Source organism: Adiantum capillus-veneris, chromosome 29 (assembly GCF_014529385.1).
Source record: "Adiantum capillus-veneris isolate H3 chromosome 29, ASM1452938v2, whole genome shotgun sequence".
In the NCBI taxonomy this organism is placed as follows: domain Eukaryota; kingdom Viridiplantae; phylum Streptophyta; class Polypodiopsida; order Polypodiales; family Pteridaceae; genus Adiantum; species Adiantum capillus-veneris.
The window spans coordinates 58980088-59000204 of NC_140959.1; the positions used below are offsets into that span (position 1 = coordinate 58980088).

The following is a 20117-nucleotide window of genomic DNA, read 5'->3' on the forward strand; positions in this document are numbered from 1 at the left end:
GCGACCTCACCTTGAAGCCACAAGCATAGTGGTAAAAAGGGCTAATGGATCTATTGTTACGCCTATTGGAATGCTTAAGGATCTCAGGATCAAGGTTTTGGGACACAAGGTAAGGCAGACTTTCATTGTTATGGATTTTTCCAAGCATCCTATGTCATTTGAGATGATCTTAGGGCGTCCATTCATGAGGGAAGCAAAAATGGTGCATGACTGGTCCAAAAACCACGTCTACTTATAGTTCCAAGACTCTGTCATTCGAGTTGATCTTTTAAGTGGTCGAACGCATCCTCTAGGAAATAAATTCATCATTGATAATCGATCAGACACAACAATTCACTCAGTTCCATTACAGTATTGTTACACGTGTAACGAAGATACGGATATTGGGGAGAACTCTCCTTATATGGATATCCTACCCGGAATGGCTGAGTCAGACAATGTCGATTGGGTACACCTAGCGGCAACTATAGATACATGGGGAGCTAGAGGAACAACCTGGGTAACACCAGATGGGGAGGAGATACCACACATTGCACTAGTAAACATGTTAGGTGTAGCACATGTAACATCCGATGATAAGAAAGAGGCGCACCTACCTGAGAGTGGAACCGATGATTCCTCAAAGGCTTCAGGCCAATACACATCAGAAACAGAATCTCAGGGAGAAATGGATTCAGAACCTGAGGAAACATCGAGTGAGCCAAGTATAGAAACTAAACACTCAAGGTCTAGTACGACCATCTATGGTAATTTATATGAGAGTGAAGAAGATACAAGCGAAGACCTATCAAGCGAGTCGAGTTCAAACATTTACCAAAATCAAAACCTTAACAAGAAACAAAGGTCATATAAGAGACGACGATATCGAGCAAATGTGAGAGCTAGGATAAACAAGGAAAGATCTACTGCAGAATGGCTTAGCTATCTAGGGGCATGTGATGCTCATCGAAAGCTAGTAGACATTGGGGTGAACATCTCCAGAGTGTCATGTGGTGCAGCCCGCGCCCATTGACCTCGCTCAATTGGAGGTTACAGAGCCGAAATTGAATCGAACTATAAGAAGACGTCAAAACCGAGAGTTAGCACAACAACAAAAGGAGGCAGAGCTAAAAGAAAGGTCCCCGTCAGGACAAGAGCCTGTTGACTTACATACGGCTCCTGAAAATTTTAAATCTTATACCACGGGGGAGCGAAAGGTTGTGTATGCCAAGGCCCAACGAATACCTACCAATGAAAGCATTGGAGTCTATGATGGTCCAGCGGTAGTAAAAGAGATAGAATTAGCAAAACGAGGTGAGGAGTCTAAACCAGTCTTTATTGCTCAAGACCTTATCGAAACTGAAGAGGCTGTACTTAAGGAGCTCCTCAAGGAATACAAGGATATCTTTGCTTGGACATATCATGACATGAAGGGCGTTCCACCTTCTGTGGTGCAACATACAATTCCCATGATCAACACTACTAAACCCGTCCAGCAACGACCCTATCCAATGAATCCTAAGTATGCCAAAATTGTACAAGAGGAGATTGAAAAACTTATCCAATGTGGATTCATATACCCTATTGAGCACTCAGAATGGGTTTCTCCAATAGTCATTGTGCCAAAAAAGAATGGGAAACTAAGAGTGTGCGTGGACCTCAAGAAAGTTAATGCAGCTACTAGGCGAGATCATTATCCCTTGCCATATTCAGAACATGTGCTTGAAAGAGTTGCGGGCAAGGAAGCTTATAGCTTTTTAGATGGGTACTCTGGTTACAATCAAATCACAATTGCATTAGAGGACCAAGCTAAAACTGCTTTTATCACAGAGTTTGGAGTGTTTGCATTTCGTGTTATGGCCTTTGGCTTAGCAAATGCCCCTACTACATTCCAACGATTAATAAACATTGTGTTTAAAGAATTTCTAAGGGAGTTTTGTGAAGCTTTCCTAGACGACCTTTGTGTTTATTCTTCTTGGGAGAAGCATTTGTTATATCTACGAAAAATATTTGAAAGGTGCAGATTTTATAGCATCTCGTTGAACCCTTTCAAATGCCAATTTTGGGTTAAGCATGGAGTCATTCTAGGGCATATAGTGTCCAAGAACGGGATATCCACATATGAGAGTAAGATTAAAGCCATTGCCGATTTGCCACCACCTACGAACTATAAAGGAGTTCAAAGATTTATGGGCCATGTTGGTTATTATCGAAGATTTATTTTAAACTTTGCCGAGATAGCGCGTCCATTGTACAAACTTCTTATCGAGTTTCACTGGACGGAAGAATGTCATCAATCTTATGAGTTATTAAAGAAGGCCCTAACAAGTGCTCCAATCCTGCGAACACCCGATTGGAATGTACCTTTTCATGTGCATATTGATGCATCAAATTTTGCTATTGGGTGTGTTCTAACTCAACCAGGAGAACATAAATTGGACTACCCTATTAGCTTTGCAAGTCGCCAATTAAATGATGCCGAGATGAACTACACTACTACAGAGTGCGAAGGTCTAGCTATGATTTACGCAGTAAATAAATTTCGCTATTACCTTCTTGCTACCAAGTTTGTGTTTTATGTTGATCATCAATCATTGCTATATTTGGTAAACAAGCCGTGTTCCACAGGTCGAATTACACGATGGTTGTTAATTCTTCTTGAGTTTGACTTCACCGTTGTTGTGAGGCCTGGGAGGAAACATGTCATGGCGGATCATTTATCTCGTATCCCTAATGGCGAAGCTCCTACGGGGGTTGATGATGAATTGCCTGATACTCCTTTGTTCATTGTTGAGACAATGCCTGAATGGAGTGAAAAGATTGTTAACTTCTTAGTTAATGGTTTTCCACCCAAAGAACTGCGAAAAGATATAGCTCAAAAATTAATCAAGGAATGCGAACCCTATTGCTTACTGGCTGGAACTCTCTATAAGAGAGGAAAAGATGATGTTCTTAGACGCTGTGCCCGCGAGGATGAGTATTTATATATTCTACAAGAGGCACACATGGGCGTAGCTGGTGATCACTTTTCAGGAAACTTGACTGCCCGAAAGATCTTACAGTCAGGCTATTGATGGCCCACTATGTTTAAGGATGCATCACTTTTTGCAAAGGGATGTGATGAATGCCAACACTTCAACAAGCCACAAAGAAGGGATAGGATGCCTCTACATCCCATCAAGGTAACCCAACCATTTGAAAAGTGGGGCTTAGACTTTGTAGGACCGATTAGTCCGGCTGCACGTAACACGCAATCACGATATATCATTGTGGCTACCGACTATGCAACCAAATGGGCTGAAGCAAAAGCAACACGAAAGGCGGATGCAAAAACAACATCTAAGTTCCTCTTTGAGAACATTGTCACACGTTTTGGATGCCCCTTTGAACTTGTGAGTGACAATGGAACTCATTTTATAAATGAAGTAATAAAAGAACTCACATCAAACTTCATGATATCTCACCACAAGTCTACACCCTATTATCCCCAAGCAAATGGCCAAGCTGAGAGTACCAACAAAACTCTCATCTCCATTTTGACAAAGACAGTCGAGGCTCATCGCACTGATTGGGACCTAAAGCTTACATCAGCTTTATGGGCTTATCGTACTGCGTATAAAGTTGCTATTAATTGCACACCGTTTAAGATGGTGTATGGCCAAGAAGCAGTTATGCCATGGGAGTTTGTCATTCCTAGTCTTCGAATAGCTTCTCAAGAAGGTTGGGATGGTAACCCCTTAGTGGAGCGATTATATATCCTGGAAAGGCTAGATGAAGAGAGGCAATTAGCTGTGCGAAATGCTCTAGTGGAAAAGGATAGGAGAAAGAAGTGGTTTGATAGCCATTTAAAGGATAAAGACATCAAGTTTGGTGATAAAGTTCTTATGTACGGGGTACGTAATGAAAAGAAGAAATTGAAATACGCTGGTAAGGGGCCATATCGAGTGTGTGAAATTACCCCGCAAGGTACCATTCGTGTGGAGACTCTAGATGGAGTTGAAACCATTGGATTCCTTAATGGGAGTAAATTCAAAAGATATTATGATCCTCTAAGCCAGGAAGAGTTGCAAGCCATCCATCAAAAGAAGGCTGCCAAGGAACAAGCAGAGCTTTAAAAAATCCAAGCAAGAGTTGAGGCTCGAGAACGACAACAACGTCTTAGACGCCAACGAGAGGCTAATCTGGGAATCACGCAAGCATTTTTCGAGGACACAGATGACGACTCATTAGAATCTGAGCCACCCCTACGATACCGAATTGAGCTAAATAGCCCCTATGGGAAAGTACTATACACTGCCTTATTAGATACGGGAGCTAAACACAATTTGTTATCCAATGGAGTTTGGTGTCAATTAGGGAAACCGATCCTATCCCCGAGTACGATGCAAGTCAAGGGCATTAATAAAAAGAAAACTGCTATTCTTGGAGTCCTTCAGACCCCTGTTATCTATGACAATGGAAGCATAGTGTAGAGGTTTCTAGTCATGCCCGTGTGAGCTATGGAAGGCAACATAAACTTGGGACGCTCGTGGATGTTGGCAACCAAATGCACTATTGATTGGGATATTGTTAGTGTCACGACGCGACCACCGACTCTTACCCCTATCATTCAAGCAAAGTCACCTACGTTGCAAACTCTAGCAAAGTTGAAGGATAGCCAACATTCACAAGCCAAGGTGGTTAACTCGTCTTTGCCAGCTACCCATGAACCTAGCACTTCAACACTTGTAGTTGCAGCAAGCAGTAATATTGTAAGTACTCATCCACGACCTAAGAGTACATATCAATGGGTCCCCAAGGCCTTACTTCCAACTACCTCAACCCTCCCATCCATTCCAAGAAAAAATTTCCTGGGAAAACCAAGAGCGCGCCCTAGGAGAGTCAAGACCAAATCACGATGGATTCCAAAACAACTATTAGAAGCCCAAGGCTACTATGATGGAAATGAGCAAATTTGGGTACCTAAACGTAAAATGTGTCCTTCCCTATCGACAACAAACCCATATGAGTCAAACAGTGTAACGCTAAAGCCAATGGCAGACCGTGGGAAGGGAAAGATCACAGAATGCTACACACCTAGTCCAGAGCTAGTTTGGGCTCTAAGGCAAAACCAATTTATTCCACCTAGCTCAGGAAGGGGGGAATTCCATGAAGCTTCTAGCTCCTCATGTAATACATCCATAGAGGTAAAAGCTTCTACATAGCCTCCATCTATAGTAGTGGACCTCCATGAAGCTACAAAAGAATCCACACCTCCCAGTGTTCAAGAATCTCCTGATGAACCACTTCAAGTTCGATCCTGGGAGAGTACCTTACCACCCTTGCAACTTGACGAGGCACCTAGGGTAATAGAAAACTACTGGCAAAAATCCTCACCTATTACCAACTAGAACAATTGGTTTCCAAGGGTGACGACATCATTTCAAACGGTATGATCTACCCAAGGAAGGGGGGAGTGTTTGTGGACATCCATTATTCACTTGCTTCCCTCTCAACCTTTCTCCCTAACCTCTTAATCTCCAATCTTAGGGAATGTATATATAAAGCCTTATACTTACAAAAACAAGATAAAAAAGTAAAAGAGCAAGAGCCATGACACAAATCATAAAACAAATTATGCACAAGAACACGACCCTTGTAATATTTGCACTCTAACCATCATCTATTTGCGTGTACAGATATGGCTAGTATGCTAGAGTCATCCACTGCTGCCTTGGGTGAGAGGTACCCTCGTTACTTTTCACAAATATTTCACATGGTCTTTCCAGTGCTTGCATGTGAATGGGATTTGATAGGTACGCTAGCATGTGAGAGGAATTTTGAGGAGTTAGAATGGCTGATACGTCTCTTGACCACGTCTGATCCATACTTAGTAGAGAGCATTTCTCCCATTGCACAAGCCTACCCTTTTGACCAAGATGACTATAGGCGTCTAGTGACCTTCTTAGTAAACATGGGCACCTATGATGAAGAAGAAAATTTACACGACTACACGGATGGCACATATGGTCTCATGGATGATGACTTTGTTTATCTCGACGACGAGGATAGGGGTTTAGCCTTAGGGTTTCCCCCCAACCTCTACAATATCCTATTCCCTTGACTCTCTAGGGGGAGTGCAAATAATTAGGTTAGGGTTCTTTATGTTTTTTGTTGTGTTCAATAAGTGTTGGTACCTTTTTCCACTAATGTGCCTCCTGGAGGTATTCCTTTTGTTTCCTAGTGTGTACAGGAGCGTGTTGCTATTGGTAGGATTTGGACCTTCATGGAATCTTTATCTCGACTCACTCTTCAAATCAAGCGCGACCATCGATACAAACAGGTGTTTCTTGTCCATTAGCATTGCCCCTTATCTTTTTTGCATCTATGATTGTCAGCTTTAATTGTGATTGGTAGCCTAATATTCACCGCATTTGCTTAGTATCAAACATTGAATTCAATGTAATTTTTTGTCATAATCACTTGTCTAGGTTTAAAAATCAAGCAGTCCGACAAACTAGTTTAACCAAGTTAGGTGTTAGAAATCTTCTCTTAATACCATGGGGAATGCCTTCTTAATAATGGTTACTTAGGTTCTTAATCCGATTTAAGCAGCATTGTGTGAAATGTACTAGGGCTTTCTAGTGGGCTTGACCCTATTGACCTTTAGCTTAAGTATTATAAAGGGAGTTTACTGGTGTGATGAGCCTGGGGAGGTGTATCAGTGTTATATGACCCCCCAAAGTTACAAAATCAAAATGCTGAAAATGAACAAACAAAAAATCAAAGTGCTACACTGTAAAATCTTAAGTTGGAAGAGAAATCTCAGCTTGATTTGGTACTTCACTCACATGTATTGCCTATGGTACTAGAGCCCTAGAGGTTCCCAGTATGGGCGCTTTTACTTGAAAAGCAAAAAACCCAAGGCATACAAAATAAGCACACACATCAAAATTGAATCACTGTGAAAAGACTTTGGGGGGTCAAAAGAAAAGTAATTAGTCAGGCGATGATTTCATGAGAAATTACTTTTATGGTAGCTTAACTACAAGGTCTTCTAGATATAGCCTTTAGTCAGCCCTCGAACATGAATACTTGGCTCTCGCGATTAAACAACTTAATTGACCACAGATAATTAAGAAGCTTACCCATGGTATTAATATTCGATCTCTAGTGCCTTTCGACCGTCAAATTAGTGACCCCATACTTGTTTAATTTTTTACCTTTACATCTGTTTATGCATTTGATTACATTGCAATTTAATGTTCATTGCTGACAAATTGTTTGAAATTCTTTTACCAATCAATTGGTCTACCTAAAAATGCATATGCTTTTTAATCACTTATGAGAATGCAATTACTGTGCCAAGGCTAAGGACATTCATCTCAAATGCTCTTCCACCTCGACGAACGAGCTTCAACTCAATAGCTTCCGAGGACGGAATCTACATCAGGAAAGGGGGCATGTTAACCCTCACGGCTCACGGACACCCCATCACCTACGACGGACGTGTATTATGTATTTACCGGGCTTGTCGGACCAATAGGAAAAGGGTAAGAGTGATCGCCGATGAGAGGCGCACTCTAACTGGGACATTCAAGGGATTAGCTGGCTAAGCATGGGCACCCAAGTGTGAATGGGGTGAGCTCATATAAAAGCCAACTAAACATAAAATTCACTCATTCTCTCATTTGTGCAATAGAAGAGTGCTCTTGCTCCATCTCCATCTCCATCTTCTTCTTCTTCACCTCCTCGTGTGTGTGTGTGTGTGTGTGTGTGTGTGTGTGTGTGTGTGTGTATGTGTGAGAGAGAGAGAGGGAGAGTGTGTGTGCGATCGAGCATTACGAAGGCATGACGGCGGCGAAGCGGTTGAGTGCGGCACGACTGCAGCTTCTTCTTCATCGCGGCGAAGAATCCTCCACGACAGGAGCATAGAGCGGTGAGTGACACACCATTGCCCTCTCTTGAGCTTGCTAGATTAGTCTTGTTGTGTGCTTGGAGCCATTTGTGGCTCGCACACGGTGTATCGGCAAGTCCCTTGCTTCGACAGTGCGGCAAGGAGCGCACAATGAGTTCTTATTAGGTTTTAACAAAAGAATATGTGTACATACCTGGCGGCCCGCCCACTTACCTGGGCGACCACATTGGGCTTTATACCCCAACACTTCAAACAATTTCTGGCTATGGCTGAAAATGTATCGAAATGTACTATGGGCACCCTCCATTCCGATCGAGGGGGGGGAGTATATGTCTCAGGAAATTAATGCATTTTTGGCTAGTCGTGGGATAAAACACCAGTGTACAATGTCGTATACGCCTTAGCAAAATGGTGTTGATGAGAGGAAAAACAGGTCTCTTACGGAAATGGCAAGATGTATCGTCAAGAGTCAAACTTTACCACATTCGTTTTGGCTCAAGGCTATCATGTGTGCCACTTATGTACTCAATAGGTGTCTTACAAAGGCGTTGCAGGCTATGACTCCATATGAAGCATGGCATGATAGAAAGCCATCTATTGAGCACATGCGTGTTTTTGGCTGTTTGGCTTATGGTTTAGTGCCATAAGTGCAACGCAAAAAATTGGATGAGAAGGCTGTCAAATGTATTTTTTTTTGTTAAAGTGCTGAAAGCAAAGGTTACAGGTTGTATCATCCGCAAACAAAGCGTATTTTGGTTTCAGGGGATGTAGTGTTTGTGGAAGATTCTGTTCAGCCCTTGCTGTCATGTACTAGAGACAATAATGTAAGCTCACAAGACATTCATGACACTTTGTTGCCTATTTTCAGTGGTGGAAGTTCGAATGTAAATTCCAATGAGGCAAATGTACAGCCTATGGGGGTTTCTGAAAATGTTATAGATCAGCTTATTATTGATGCAGATGCACATGATGTACTTGATGAGGAAAGGGCTGAAAATGAGTAGGCTAGAGGTATGCCATAATGGCTGGTGGACACTTTGCGTGACAGTAAATTGGATGCACCTTTGTCTAGTCGTACTCGTTCAGGTTCTTGCCGTGCATCTTATGCATCATCATGTTATGCTTTGGTTGTGTCTAGCTTACATGATGATGAGGAACCTCTGTCTTTTGATGAAGCACAAAATTCAAAAAATTAGATGGATGCTATGCAATCAGAATATGATGCACTTATAGAAAATGACACATGGACTTTATGTGATTTGCCTCCTGGAAAAAAGGCCATTGGTACAAAGTGGGTTTACAAGTTGAAACGCAAGCCGGATGGTGAGATCGATCGCCATAAGGCTCGACTTGTTGCAAAGGGTTGTGCACAACAAAAAGGCATAGATTATGAAGAGACTTTTGCTCCCACTTGTCGTATGACTACTGTGCGTTTTCTATGTGCATTGGCAGCTCATTTTGGTTGGGATGTACATCAATCAGACATTGTTACTGCTTTCTTGAATGGTGACATATTTGAGGAAGTTTATGTAACACAGCCTCGTGGTTTTGTCAAGAAAGGACAAGAGGACAAAGTGTGCAAATGTAACAAGGCTTTGTATGGGTTGAAGCAATCTCCTTGTGCTTGGTATGAGAAAGCTGACACTCATTTGATCAAACAAGGCTTTCGTAACAGTCCAACAGAAAGCACATTGTATGTAAAGCGTGAGGGTGATGTACTTCTCATTGTGGTTCTTTATGTAGATGATTTGTTGATCATTAGAATAAATGAAAGACATTTTGCTGAATTTAAGGCTGATTTGAATGTTACTTTTAAGATGAAAGATTTGAGGATGTTGCATAATTACTTGGGCATACAGTTTAAGCAACGTGATGGTGGTATTGCCTTGTGTCAGAAAAGTTACATAGAGACATTGCTATGTAAGTTTGGAATTGAGGATTGCAAACCTATTGCCACTCCCATGGAAATAGGTTTGAAATTGAGTCTACATGATGCTGGTGATCCTGCAGATGTCACTCTTTACCAAACTGTTGTTGGATGCCTCATTTATGTATGCAACACGAGGCCATATATTCAGTTTGCGGTCTCACAGGTCAACAAATTTATGCATAGCCCAGGGTCTAAGCATTCGCAGGCTGTCAAGAGGATTTTTTGCTACCTTAGTGGCACTTCACATCTTGGCTTGTTTTATCCCAAGGGGGGATCATTGCCGCTAGATTTACATTCTTTTTCGGACTCAGATTAGGTTGGTTGTTTTGACACGTTGTCGGGGGAAACAAGGTGGAACAGATGCAATTACCGACAACAGTATTCAAAACAAGCAGTCCGTTTAGTTTCCAGTTAATCGACAGAATCCATGTTTAATCAATCACTAATGAAGCTTAAATGCTCTTTACAAGAAGAAACCTGGCTTAATCCAGGTGCTAATCAAGAATTTAACAAGACCTGATTTGTCCCGCCTTCTGCTTCTTTCCGTTAAGGCACAGGACTTTCCTTCCAATGGCCGTTCGTTTTGGCTTCTGCTTTTCGATTTAGCTGGCCAATGATAGCTTAGAAGCTTGGCCTATGGCTTCGAGAGAGTAGGTTTAATTCCGCTCTTGATAGCTTAAGAGCTTTGGCTTATGAAGGTTAATAGAGGTTAAGGATATAGAGTTTATTTGGGGAAGATTAGGATCGAGCTTATGAGAAGGAGCGCTTCCAAGCTTAAGCTTATGATGAGGAGATTAGGATAATTAAGCAAGCTTAAGATTTCCGAAGAAGGAGATTAAGAGCTCTGGGATTACGAGAGGCTTCAGATTACCTATTAAGATGAGCTTGAGACTTTGAAGGCATGAGGCCGAGCTTCCGAGCTTCCCTATGATGAGGAGAAGGCCCAGAGCTTGAGCTTAAGGAGCTTACCGGCTTATGAGGAGCTTGAACTTCGAGCTTAATGAGCTTGGGGGCCCTGGCATGAGGAGGAGCTTCAGAGCATAAAAAGCTTATGAGGCCGAGAGAGCTCACAATGATGCTTTCTATAGCTTGCATGGCCAATAAAAATCTTTCTATTCCCGGCATCCCATTAGCGATATCGCTAATGGGACAGGGCTCTTGATGACACGGCAACAAAATTTCAAGCAACACCAAATCCGGCGCGCCTGGTACCGAAACTGCGCGCGAGCTCATCCCCAGCACTTTTCGACTCTGTGGCGGCTTCGTTCGAGCAGCGTAGCACGCGCTGTAAGCTTCCCTTTCCTCCTCTTTGCCTGCCGCTTCTGCTATGTGCCATGCTCCTCTCTTTTTTTTTTTCTCCCCCTCTTCACACTTAAGCCCCCCTTTTAAAATAGGGTTGCCGCTTTAACAATGGGCGGCCACATTTAAGTAGCTTGGGCGGCCTCTTCATAGTGGGCATACATGCCGGCCATGGCCCTTGCAAGGGTGCCACATTTGGTATACATGTCGGCAATCATTATCCTCCATGAAACGACATTTCAACAATGAGCTCATCGAGAGCTTTTCATGTTTTCATAGCGGCACCACATTAAGCCTATACGCTGCACAAGCAATACCAAGCACTCTACAACCTTGCTACACCCAGTTGGCATACATACCGACTAAAGCATCGCCAGCACAACATCCTTCTTCAGCAGTACTTGACTAACAATATCATTATGAATTTTTATTGTCCATACCGACATCTCGAATAATGCCAAAATAATCCAACTCAGCATTGCCGACAACTGACACCGGATTCTGCTTGCCAAGCCGTAGACTTCTCAAACTGCATAGAACGCATTACAAACCCTGCTCATGCTGTAAAATTCCCAGATGGCACACCGACTAAGCGAACTGGACTGGTACGGAACCGGCCCCCTGTGAATCTTTATCGACCAATATCTTGGCGACCGGGACTCCGATCACTGATCTGAAAAGACCGACGTGCTCCACAAAGTGAGCACTTCAAGCCCATGCAATTCAATTATGTCAACCCCTACAGTTGCCCAATCCGGTACAGATCTGCAATCGACTTAAACTTCAAACTGCCATAAATTCTTCACCGTAGCTCCAATCGACGAGCCGTAAAGACAGGCCGGTAGAGCACTTTAAGCACTACAGTTCTAGATCATAATATCCTATCTGCACTCACATCAAGCATAGCCTTTTTTGGCATCATTAAGGTATCAGTTGGCCCTTTAAAGCCGCATCTGGCATACATTAATCATTAAACTTGGCTTGTTATCAAGCCCTCATCACTAACCATTAATCAAGTAGTCCTTCAATAAGCTTGATCTGCATCTTCTTGGCATATTTCTTAGCATGGGAGCTGAGCTGCACGACAACGTGAGTGTCCACGAGTGGTTTTTGTTTCATGCTTGGCAGTTCATGTATATCATGGTTGAGCAAGAAGCAACCTATTGTGGCCACTTCGAGTTGTGAGGCTGAGTACAGGGCAGTCTTCACATCTACGGTTGAGTGTGTATGGCTCAGACGCCTTATGGCTGATTTGGGTGTTGGATAGGACACTGCGAACACTATCTACAATGACAGTCAGAGCGCATTGGCAGTTGCGCGAAACCTAGTTTTTCATGCTTGCACAAAGCACATTGAGGTGCATTACCACTATGTTAGGGAGAGGCTCTCAGCAAGAGAGATCAGCTTGGCTTATGTGCCAACACAGGACAACCTTGTAGATCTTTTCACAAAGGCATTGTCTCGTGAGAAGCTTGAAGCTTTCCGCAAAGCTTTGGGCTTACTCCCCTTTGTGGACTGATCATGTCCTCAAGGCACACAATTCCCTTTACTCATGTGCCAGCTCTTGTTCACCGCATCACTCCAAGGGGGATTTGTTACCATACACATGTGGTAGTGATGTGTGTGAACACACTAGGACCGTCGGGGCATTTTTTCCCTCTTTAGGAGGTTTTTTCCCTTGAGCATTGTATATACGCCCATCACTCTAGGGCTATCTATCTTTCCATTGCCCACTAAGTAACACACTCTCTATTGTGTGCCTTGATCTTCCTTCGTCTTCTCCAAGCTGTGTGCATTTCTCTGCAACCCTAATTCCAACAACTATTACTAAACACATTAAAAAAAAGGATAAACTATGGGGTTCTGCATGGTAGAGGAAAGACTAGCCCCTCTGCAACAAAGCTGCAGCAACTCCCGTCTCTTCAAGCATACTTGAAACAAGAACATGAGAAAACTACGTTCAATAGCTACATTATTTGGAAAGATGTATGACGTATGAGGACACCATTGAAATTGTAGCTGGCTGGCACATCATAACGGCCTTCTTCTCTGATGCACGCGATGTCACTGACCTCATAACTTGTAGTTTGACAAGATGCTCAATACTCGGCTTGAGGGAGTTCTTCTTGTAGGCGCCGATGAGATGCATGGTTTCGAGATGTGTCTAGGTGGCCAGGGCTTCTTGGCTGGGGCTAGGGCTCGATAGGATGGGGTTGTGGATGGACAGGGTCTTAGGGGCGATATGAGACGTGTTGATGCCAAGCTCTTCAAGCAACGGGGCTCGTTTTCAAAGAAACCATTGCTGCAGAGGACATTGGGTGGAGGACGATAGCTAGACGACTGTGCAGAGTTAAGATCGAAGGTGAGAAAAGGAATACCTGAAGCCAGTAGAAGCAGCCGCACCTGTTGCCATAGATGGAGGCCTCATTTGAGGCTGGATCGATTGAAAGGCATGCTTTCTCTGTGATGGCAAGCTGATGCCCACATGAGAATCTGCCACTTCTTGCTCATCCCATTAACGGTTCATCTTTGCACACACACACACACACACACACACACACACACAGAGAGAGAGAGAGAGAGAGAGAGAGAGAGAGAGAGAGAGAGAGAGAGAGAGAGAGAGAGAGAGAGAGAGAGAGAGAGAGAGAGAGAGAGAGAGAGAGAGAGAGACCTTCGAAGTTTCAATGTCTTCCACACCCTGTGAAACTCAAACATCGCCTGTGAAGAACTTCTCGGAGAAGAAGCAGGTCGTGTCCAAGAAACGTCAGCCCGAAACCCTTGTATGACGCTACTCCGCACTCATAGTGTTTGTAGAGGGTGGGTTTGAAGGCTGAAGCTAAGCGTTCAAGAGACGATATGTATGGGAGGATTGGCGACAATCACTGAGTATAAAGTTTTGCTTCTATTGATTGCACGAATGCTAGTCCTCGTTAGGCGCTAAGGTGAATTCCATAGCTAGCCTGTATCAGACAAGAACATCATAGTTGCAGGAGCACGAACAAAAGCCAAGAAGCAAGAATCGTTTCCTAACTGCCTATGCCTGTCATCTCCACCACTATGGTGTGCACGGGATTAGGCCCAAACTGAGTGTGTCTTGTGATGATGCAAGCACCTCCTTATATAATGATAAGCTAGGTACATGCCAAGTTACATCTACCAAGTGTCCTCCCACACTAGGTTGTCGGACACTCCTACTAGACACACACACACCACATTATTTAAGTGGGGCCTTTTCTAAAATATAAACCATTTGTGATTATATATTATAATAGATAATATGAAATTTATATTAAAACACAATAAACATTTCATGTGATTGTAGGCACTCATTCGAACTTACTTTCCATAAATTTCATCCCCCTTAAATTAGCAGCCCTTCCTCCCTCTTCACCTTGTTTTGGTTTCAAATAGGGTGTTTGACATTTGTTTGATGTTACTAGCCAAGTTGAACATGGTTTTACACCTCACACATGGCCATGAACCATGTTCGATAGGGGCCTCAGAGGGAACCCCCATAGGCCTTAAACAGATGGTAGGGCCCTCTTAGTTAGAAGTTGAGGACCAAGAACTGCAATGGATATCCACGTGTAATAGGCTTACAAGACCTTAACTTATTGAATGCACCATCATGTTGCACTTTCAGAATGTGGTGCACCCGATCAAATGGTGGTTCTATAATGTAGGGGGTACTGCAAAGGGGGTACTTGAAGCACCCCCCATTGAAAATGCAGGAACAAAGACAATTGCAAAATGCAGGTTTGCTACATGAGGGCTCTCCACATGCTTAGCGAGCCTATGGGGAGATTGTTTCCCACTAAGGCTGCTTTCAGACTGCCGAGTTCCACTCAATTCACAGTGGCACTTATCCTCTCTGGCGTGTGGTGGTTGGACGAGAGAGCAAAATGTTCATTTCCGGACTCGCCAGCAAGCGCGCGGACTCATACCCCGGACAATCACCATGTCCACCACCTTTTCAAAGCCAAACGCAGTGGAGGCGTTGAACCTACGACCCCACACACGTCGTGATAAACAGTCTAGCCACAAGGCCCAATCACGTTCCTTGTTTACTGACTGCACTTCCTAAAGTATATTTGATTCATTTTGCAATGTGAACACACTGCCTTCTGAAAAGGTGAAGGACTCCAAGCGCTCGTGCGCAGTGTGAACCGGCCCTAAGGTGGTGGTCACACGAGGCTTAGTTTCCAGTTATTTGCACTGGTTACTAAGCCTCCTTTCTGGTCACGAGCTAATAACTAAGCCTGCTTAGTACAACTATGCATGCCTTGGCCAACTATGTCGAAATCGGTATAGTTGCAAAACGCGAAGGGGAATGAGTTAATGCACGCAGAAGCAAAACCGCCAATCACAGGTTTCTCCAGCTTTGCCTCAGGAATGGCAGAGCCCAGATCCATTCCACTCTCGCCGCGTAGTGCATGCAACAGCATGCAGCTTTATGCCTAAGCGCAAGTCCTCACAATTCTCGTCACATTTTACCGGACCACTGGCTGGTCGCCGCCTTGCAACCTCCAGTTGGCAGCTCTCCGCGTATTGAGACCTCTCGCGTGACCACTCAAACATTAAGAAACTTAAATTTTTAATATAAATTCCTTAGTCGACATAGTTACCCATACGGCGGATAACTATGCCTCGTGTGACCACGCCCTAAGAAGAAAAGGAGACAAAGACCGTATACATACACAGCTTGATTAACTACGGCCAGGTGATTCTCCGACAAGGCGGCTATTAGACAGGGCTGCCTGCTGATGTGGGACTAATGAAATGTATGCCACGTGTAGTGAAAGGCCACGTCAATTAACGACAGTGTAAAGGAGATCCACGTCAGTTTAAGCTATATTCAAGGATATTCTTGAGCGAGTGTCTTCAGCAGTTCACCTTCGTTTTCATCTTCTTCCCGCAACACTGTAGGCCGTGACTGCGGGTTGGTTGCCTGTGGTGTTGTGTGCGTGCGCGTGTGTGTATGTTGTATGCGTGTGCCCCCTTGTGTGTGTGTTGTGTGAATGTTTATGTGATGCCTATTTCTAGCGACTCTCTACCTCCGCCCTCAAACCCTATCACTTGGAGCTCTGGTCTCTCCTGCTCGTCTTCATTTCGTTTTCCCGCTAGCATGCCCCCCTTATCTAAGAATGTCACAGCTCTCGTTGTCCGAAGCTTGCAGTACGATTCTTCTGGCTGACGACAATTTGCATTTCGTGGATTTGGATAGCACTGGCGACCTCTTCCAGAGAGATTCTGCTCGATCACTAGTACATGTAAGAAGCCTTCGCAGCCGCTGTCCCCAGTCAATGTCAAGTATAATCATTGCCAGTGCAATCACTGGTATGTCACCACGAACACCACGATTACTTTTTATTTTTTTTGCAATGCATTTTGGCGGTAGATCACGATATTCAGATTCTGAGTTTTGGGCATCTATATGGGTCATACTCCAGGTTGTGGTCATGCACAAGAAGGAACATTGCTACATTGCATTGTACGTTTACAATCTTTGTATCTTTTGAAAGCAAGAAAAAAATGGTACAGGCTCTGATCAAGGTTCGGTAGGCATGTTGCATTTAGCTTGCCCTTGAGAACATCTGCTTCAGGATTAAGAAAGAAAGATGCATTATGCAATTTAAGTGTCGTCATTTAAGCCTGATGTTGGTCCTTCTTGATTTGGGTGTTACATTGGTGACATAAGAGTAGATGTGTTACTTTGGTGACATATGGTTGAGAAAAGAGAAAATCCACAACCTATTTTCCTAATGCTTAAGAAACAAGAGGCTATCAAAGTTGATGTTATATCAGTTACTGATTAATAAGCTGTAAAAAGGAGAAGGTTAGACCAAAGATAAAGCCCAGTGCATATATTAATGCTTAAAATGCAAACAGTGGTTTTGCCTTCACTGGCAATGGACCTCACATATTTCTTGTTTGTGTCATTTTACAAGAATGAGGTGTAAAGATGGTGTCTTCTACCAATTGCCTGCTTCAACACCAACAATCTGAATTGGCACCCTCCAAGAGTGTCACCTTGTACCCTCATTCCAAATCAGTGGAGCAGGATGTGGGAGCTTGTAGTCTGGAAATACGACTCATGGCACTGGAAAAAGAACACCAGAAAATTGATGCTTTCAAAAGAGAGCTCCCTTTGTGCATGCAGCTTTTGCACCATGGTAATTTTTCCACTTTCTATGCCACTTGAGTTTTTTTCTCGTCAAGCAGGTTTCTTCTTTTTCTCAATTGCATGAATGAAGAAATGTAAATTTGTATTGAGTCTCTAGAGTAAGCTAGGCTTGATTGTGAACAAGTACCTAATGATCTTAATGCATGTGTGTGTGTGTGGGTTTTGTTTCCAACAAAACTACCAATCGGAGCCAATCTAGTAAAAGGAAGGTAACTTCATTCGAATAAGTATCCAGATAGTATAAAGACATAAATGAAATCTTCAACAATTTACGGATTCAATGAGACTAGTTTTGAGAAATCTACTACCCAGCTTAATGTTTCTAGGGATTAGAGGCTATAAAGGGTTGATGTTCAAACATGGACCTTAAGGTTCAAGTTTTTTAATTAGGAGTGAAACTTCAGACCATATTTTATTTGCAGTTAGGGAACAGCTAAAGAGTCAATCATGTGAATCATATGATGGTTAGGGATATGGTTTATAGATGTAAAGTTGATGTGAAAGACAAGTTTTGTTATGCATAGTCTGCCAAAAACTATGTTAGAAGTTCACCATTCTGTTGCCTAGAATTTCAGCAAACAACTAAAGAGTCAATCATGTGAATCATATGATGGTTAGGGATATGGTTTATAGAATGTAAAGTTGATGTGAAAGGCAAGTTTTGTTATGCATAGTCTGCCAAAAACTATGTTAGAAGTTCAATATTCTGTTGCCTTGAATTTCATATGGTGATTATATTTCATGGGGAGATTTTTCTGTCTATGCAAGGAGAGGCCTTGTTGCTGTGCGACTGCCTACTCTCTGGTTGCAGTTTATTATGGAGATTGACAACCATTGTTGCGTTTCTCTGTTTGTTATCCATTTACCACCGACTCTTCGCATGGGCAACCCTTGATGCGAGGTTTCTGTTTTTGCTGCAGAACACTGTTTCCAGCCTTCTATTACAACGTTTTGGTGTAGACAACAGCAGGATCTTGCTGTAGTTGCAGCCCTTTTTGGTGTGTCTCCTCTTCGCGCCTGGCTTCTTTGGCGGTCAGTAGGCTTTGGAACCTTTAATGTGGGGATCTCACCAGGGCTGATCCTCCTTGCTTTCTTCTTGACCCGAGATCATTCTGGAACCTGTTAGGCTGGAGTGGAGTTATTTGCAGTGTAATTGGTCCTGATATGCTGATCTTCTCTCCTACTTTGGAGTTTCATGGCTCTTTTTTTGTCATTTCAAGGTAAGAGGTGACCTTGTTAGCTGAGATCTTGTGGCGTTTGGCTTCTTGGTCTGTTCAATGAACGCTATTTCTACCTCTTAGTGGAGCAAATCTGTGCCATCCCTAAGCATGCTGCACACACCTCTTACTAATCTTAATTTTGCCTTGACATCCCTTTGGCATGGGAACTGGTGTACAATGTTTGTCAAGTGATTTAGTTGTATATTGATCTTTTGTTGGTCGATGGATTTTGCATTGCAATCGGGGACTCCCTTATGCATTGTCTATATGGTGAAGATCGATACATTTCGAGGTCTTTTTCTCTTCTTTGTCCTCTCTCTCTCTCTCTCTCTCTCTGCATGCCCGTTGAAGGTTTTATTTGAGTGTCATGATGTTCCCAACGGACGACATCTTGGCATACACCGCACTTTGGCCTTAGTGAGCCGGTATTTCTATTGGTCACGTATGAAAGGTTTTGTCGAAAGGTATGTGCGAGAATGGGCGCAGCGTCAGCTCAATAAAACTGAACATTAGAAGTTTGCTGGCCTCTTACATTCTCTACAGACTCTTGACAAGAAATGGACTAGCATTTCTATGGACTTTGTACTTGGTAGTAAGATTACCCTGGACCAGAGGCGGTCGTGATGCCGTTTGAGTCGTCGTTGATCGACTCACCAAGATGGCACGTTTCATTCCTACGTGCACCACCGTGAGCTAGCTCAGTTCTTTGTGAAAAACATATATTATCACAAGTGTGATGATGTGGCATGTGGACGTATAACCCAATGGCCCACTCTAGGCCCAATGAAGACAAGAAGAGGGACAAAAACTTACGAAAGTGCTAATGTCATGCTGACGTAGCAACCGGCCCTGAAAAAGGCGCTGTAATTTGTGGCAGGGAGTGCGGACTAGTTATGACAGTTTTTCGCAGCTTTTCATGTGCAGATTTTGGAGCCTTTGCTTTTAGCAAGTTTTGCTTTTTAGGGCGCTCTGTTTTCAGGGCTCCTTGTACACTTTATAAGGAGCCTTGGGGTGTCACTCTCTGGAAAACCAGGCCTAGGAGCAAGGTTGCAGACCCTTTGGCCATTGTATTTTGTGATCCAGCAATCAAGAAAGAAGTACCGAAAGGGGCACCAGTCTTTGGGGCCAATCCATCTTGAAGCGGAACTCCCTCGCTTTGTGCTGACTCTGCTCTCTCTCTCTCTCTCTCTCTCTCTCTCTATATATATATATATATATATATATATATATATATATATATATATATATATATATATATATATATATATATATATATATATATATATATATATATATATATATATATATATATATATATATATATATATATATATATAAACACACACACACATATACATACATACATACATACATATATATATATGTATATATATATGTATGTATGTATGTGTATTCAAGTTCAGTTGTAGTTTCGGTTCGTGTGTTGCTATTGATTTCTTGCTTGGGTGTCCAAGCCTATTAAAGTGGTATCAGAGTTTAGACGATTCTTCTCCTATGAAGGATCGGATCCTTTTTTTCGCAGCACACATGGGTCCTAACAATGAATCCGTCAGGGAATATAACATGCTTTCGACAATATGTCTATGG

The 20117-nt window shown here is 42.9% G+C and overlaps 1 protein-coding gene across 4 annotated transcripts in view; it reads left to right on the forward strand.

The window, feature by feature from the left end:
- The first annotated feature begins 15984 nt into the window (after positions 1-15984).
- Positions 15985-20117, forward strand: part of LOC147419264 (transcription factor HHO2-like) — a 91021-nt gene continuing 86888 nt past the window's right edge. For 2 of the 4 annotated variants that reach the window (XM_086505366.1, XM_086505368.1), the window contains exons 1-2: positions 15985-16442; positions 17054-17278. In XM_086505366.1, coding sequence (XP_086361492.1) covers positions 17068-17278 — 211 coding nt within the window. In that variant the 5' untranslated portion in view covers positions 15985-16442; positions 17054-17067. Of the gene's footprint in view, positions 16443-17053; positions 17279-18209; positions 18510-20117 lie in introns of those variants that run through there. The other 2 variants (XM_086505367.1, XM_086505369.1) reach the window with 2 other exon arrangements.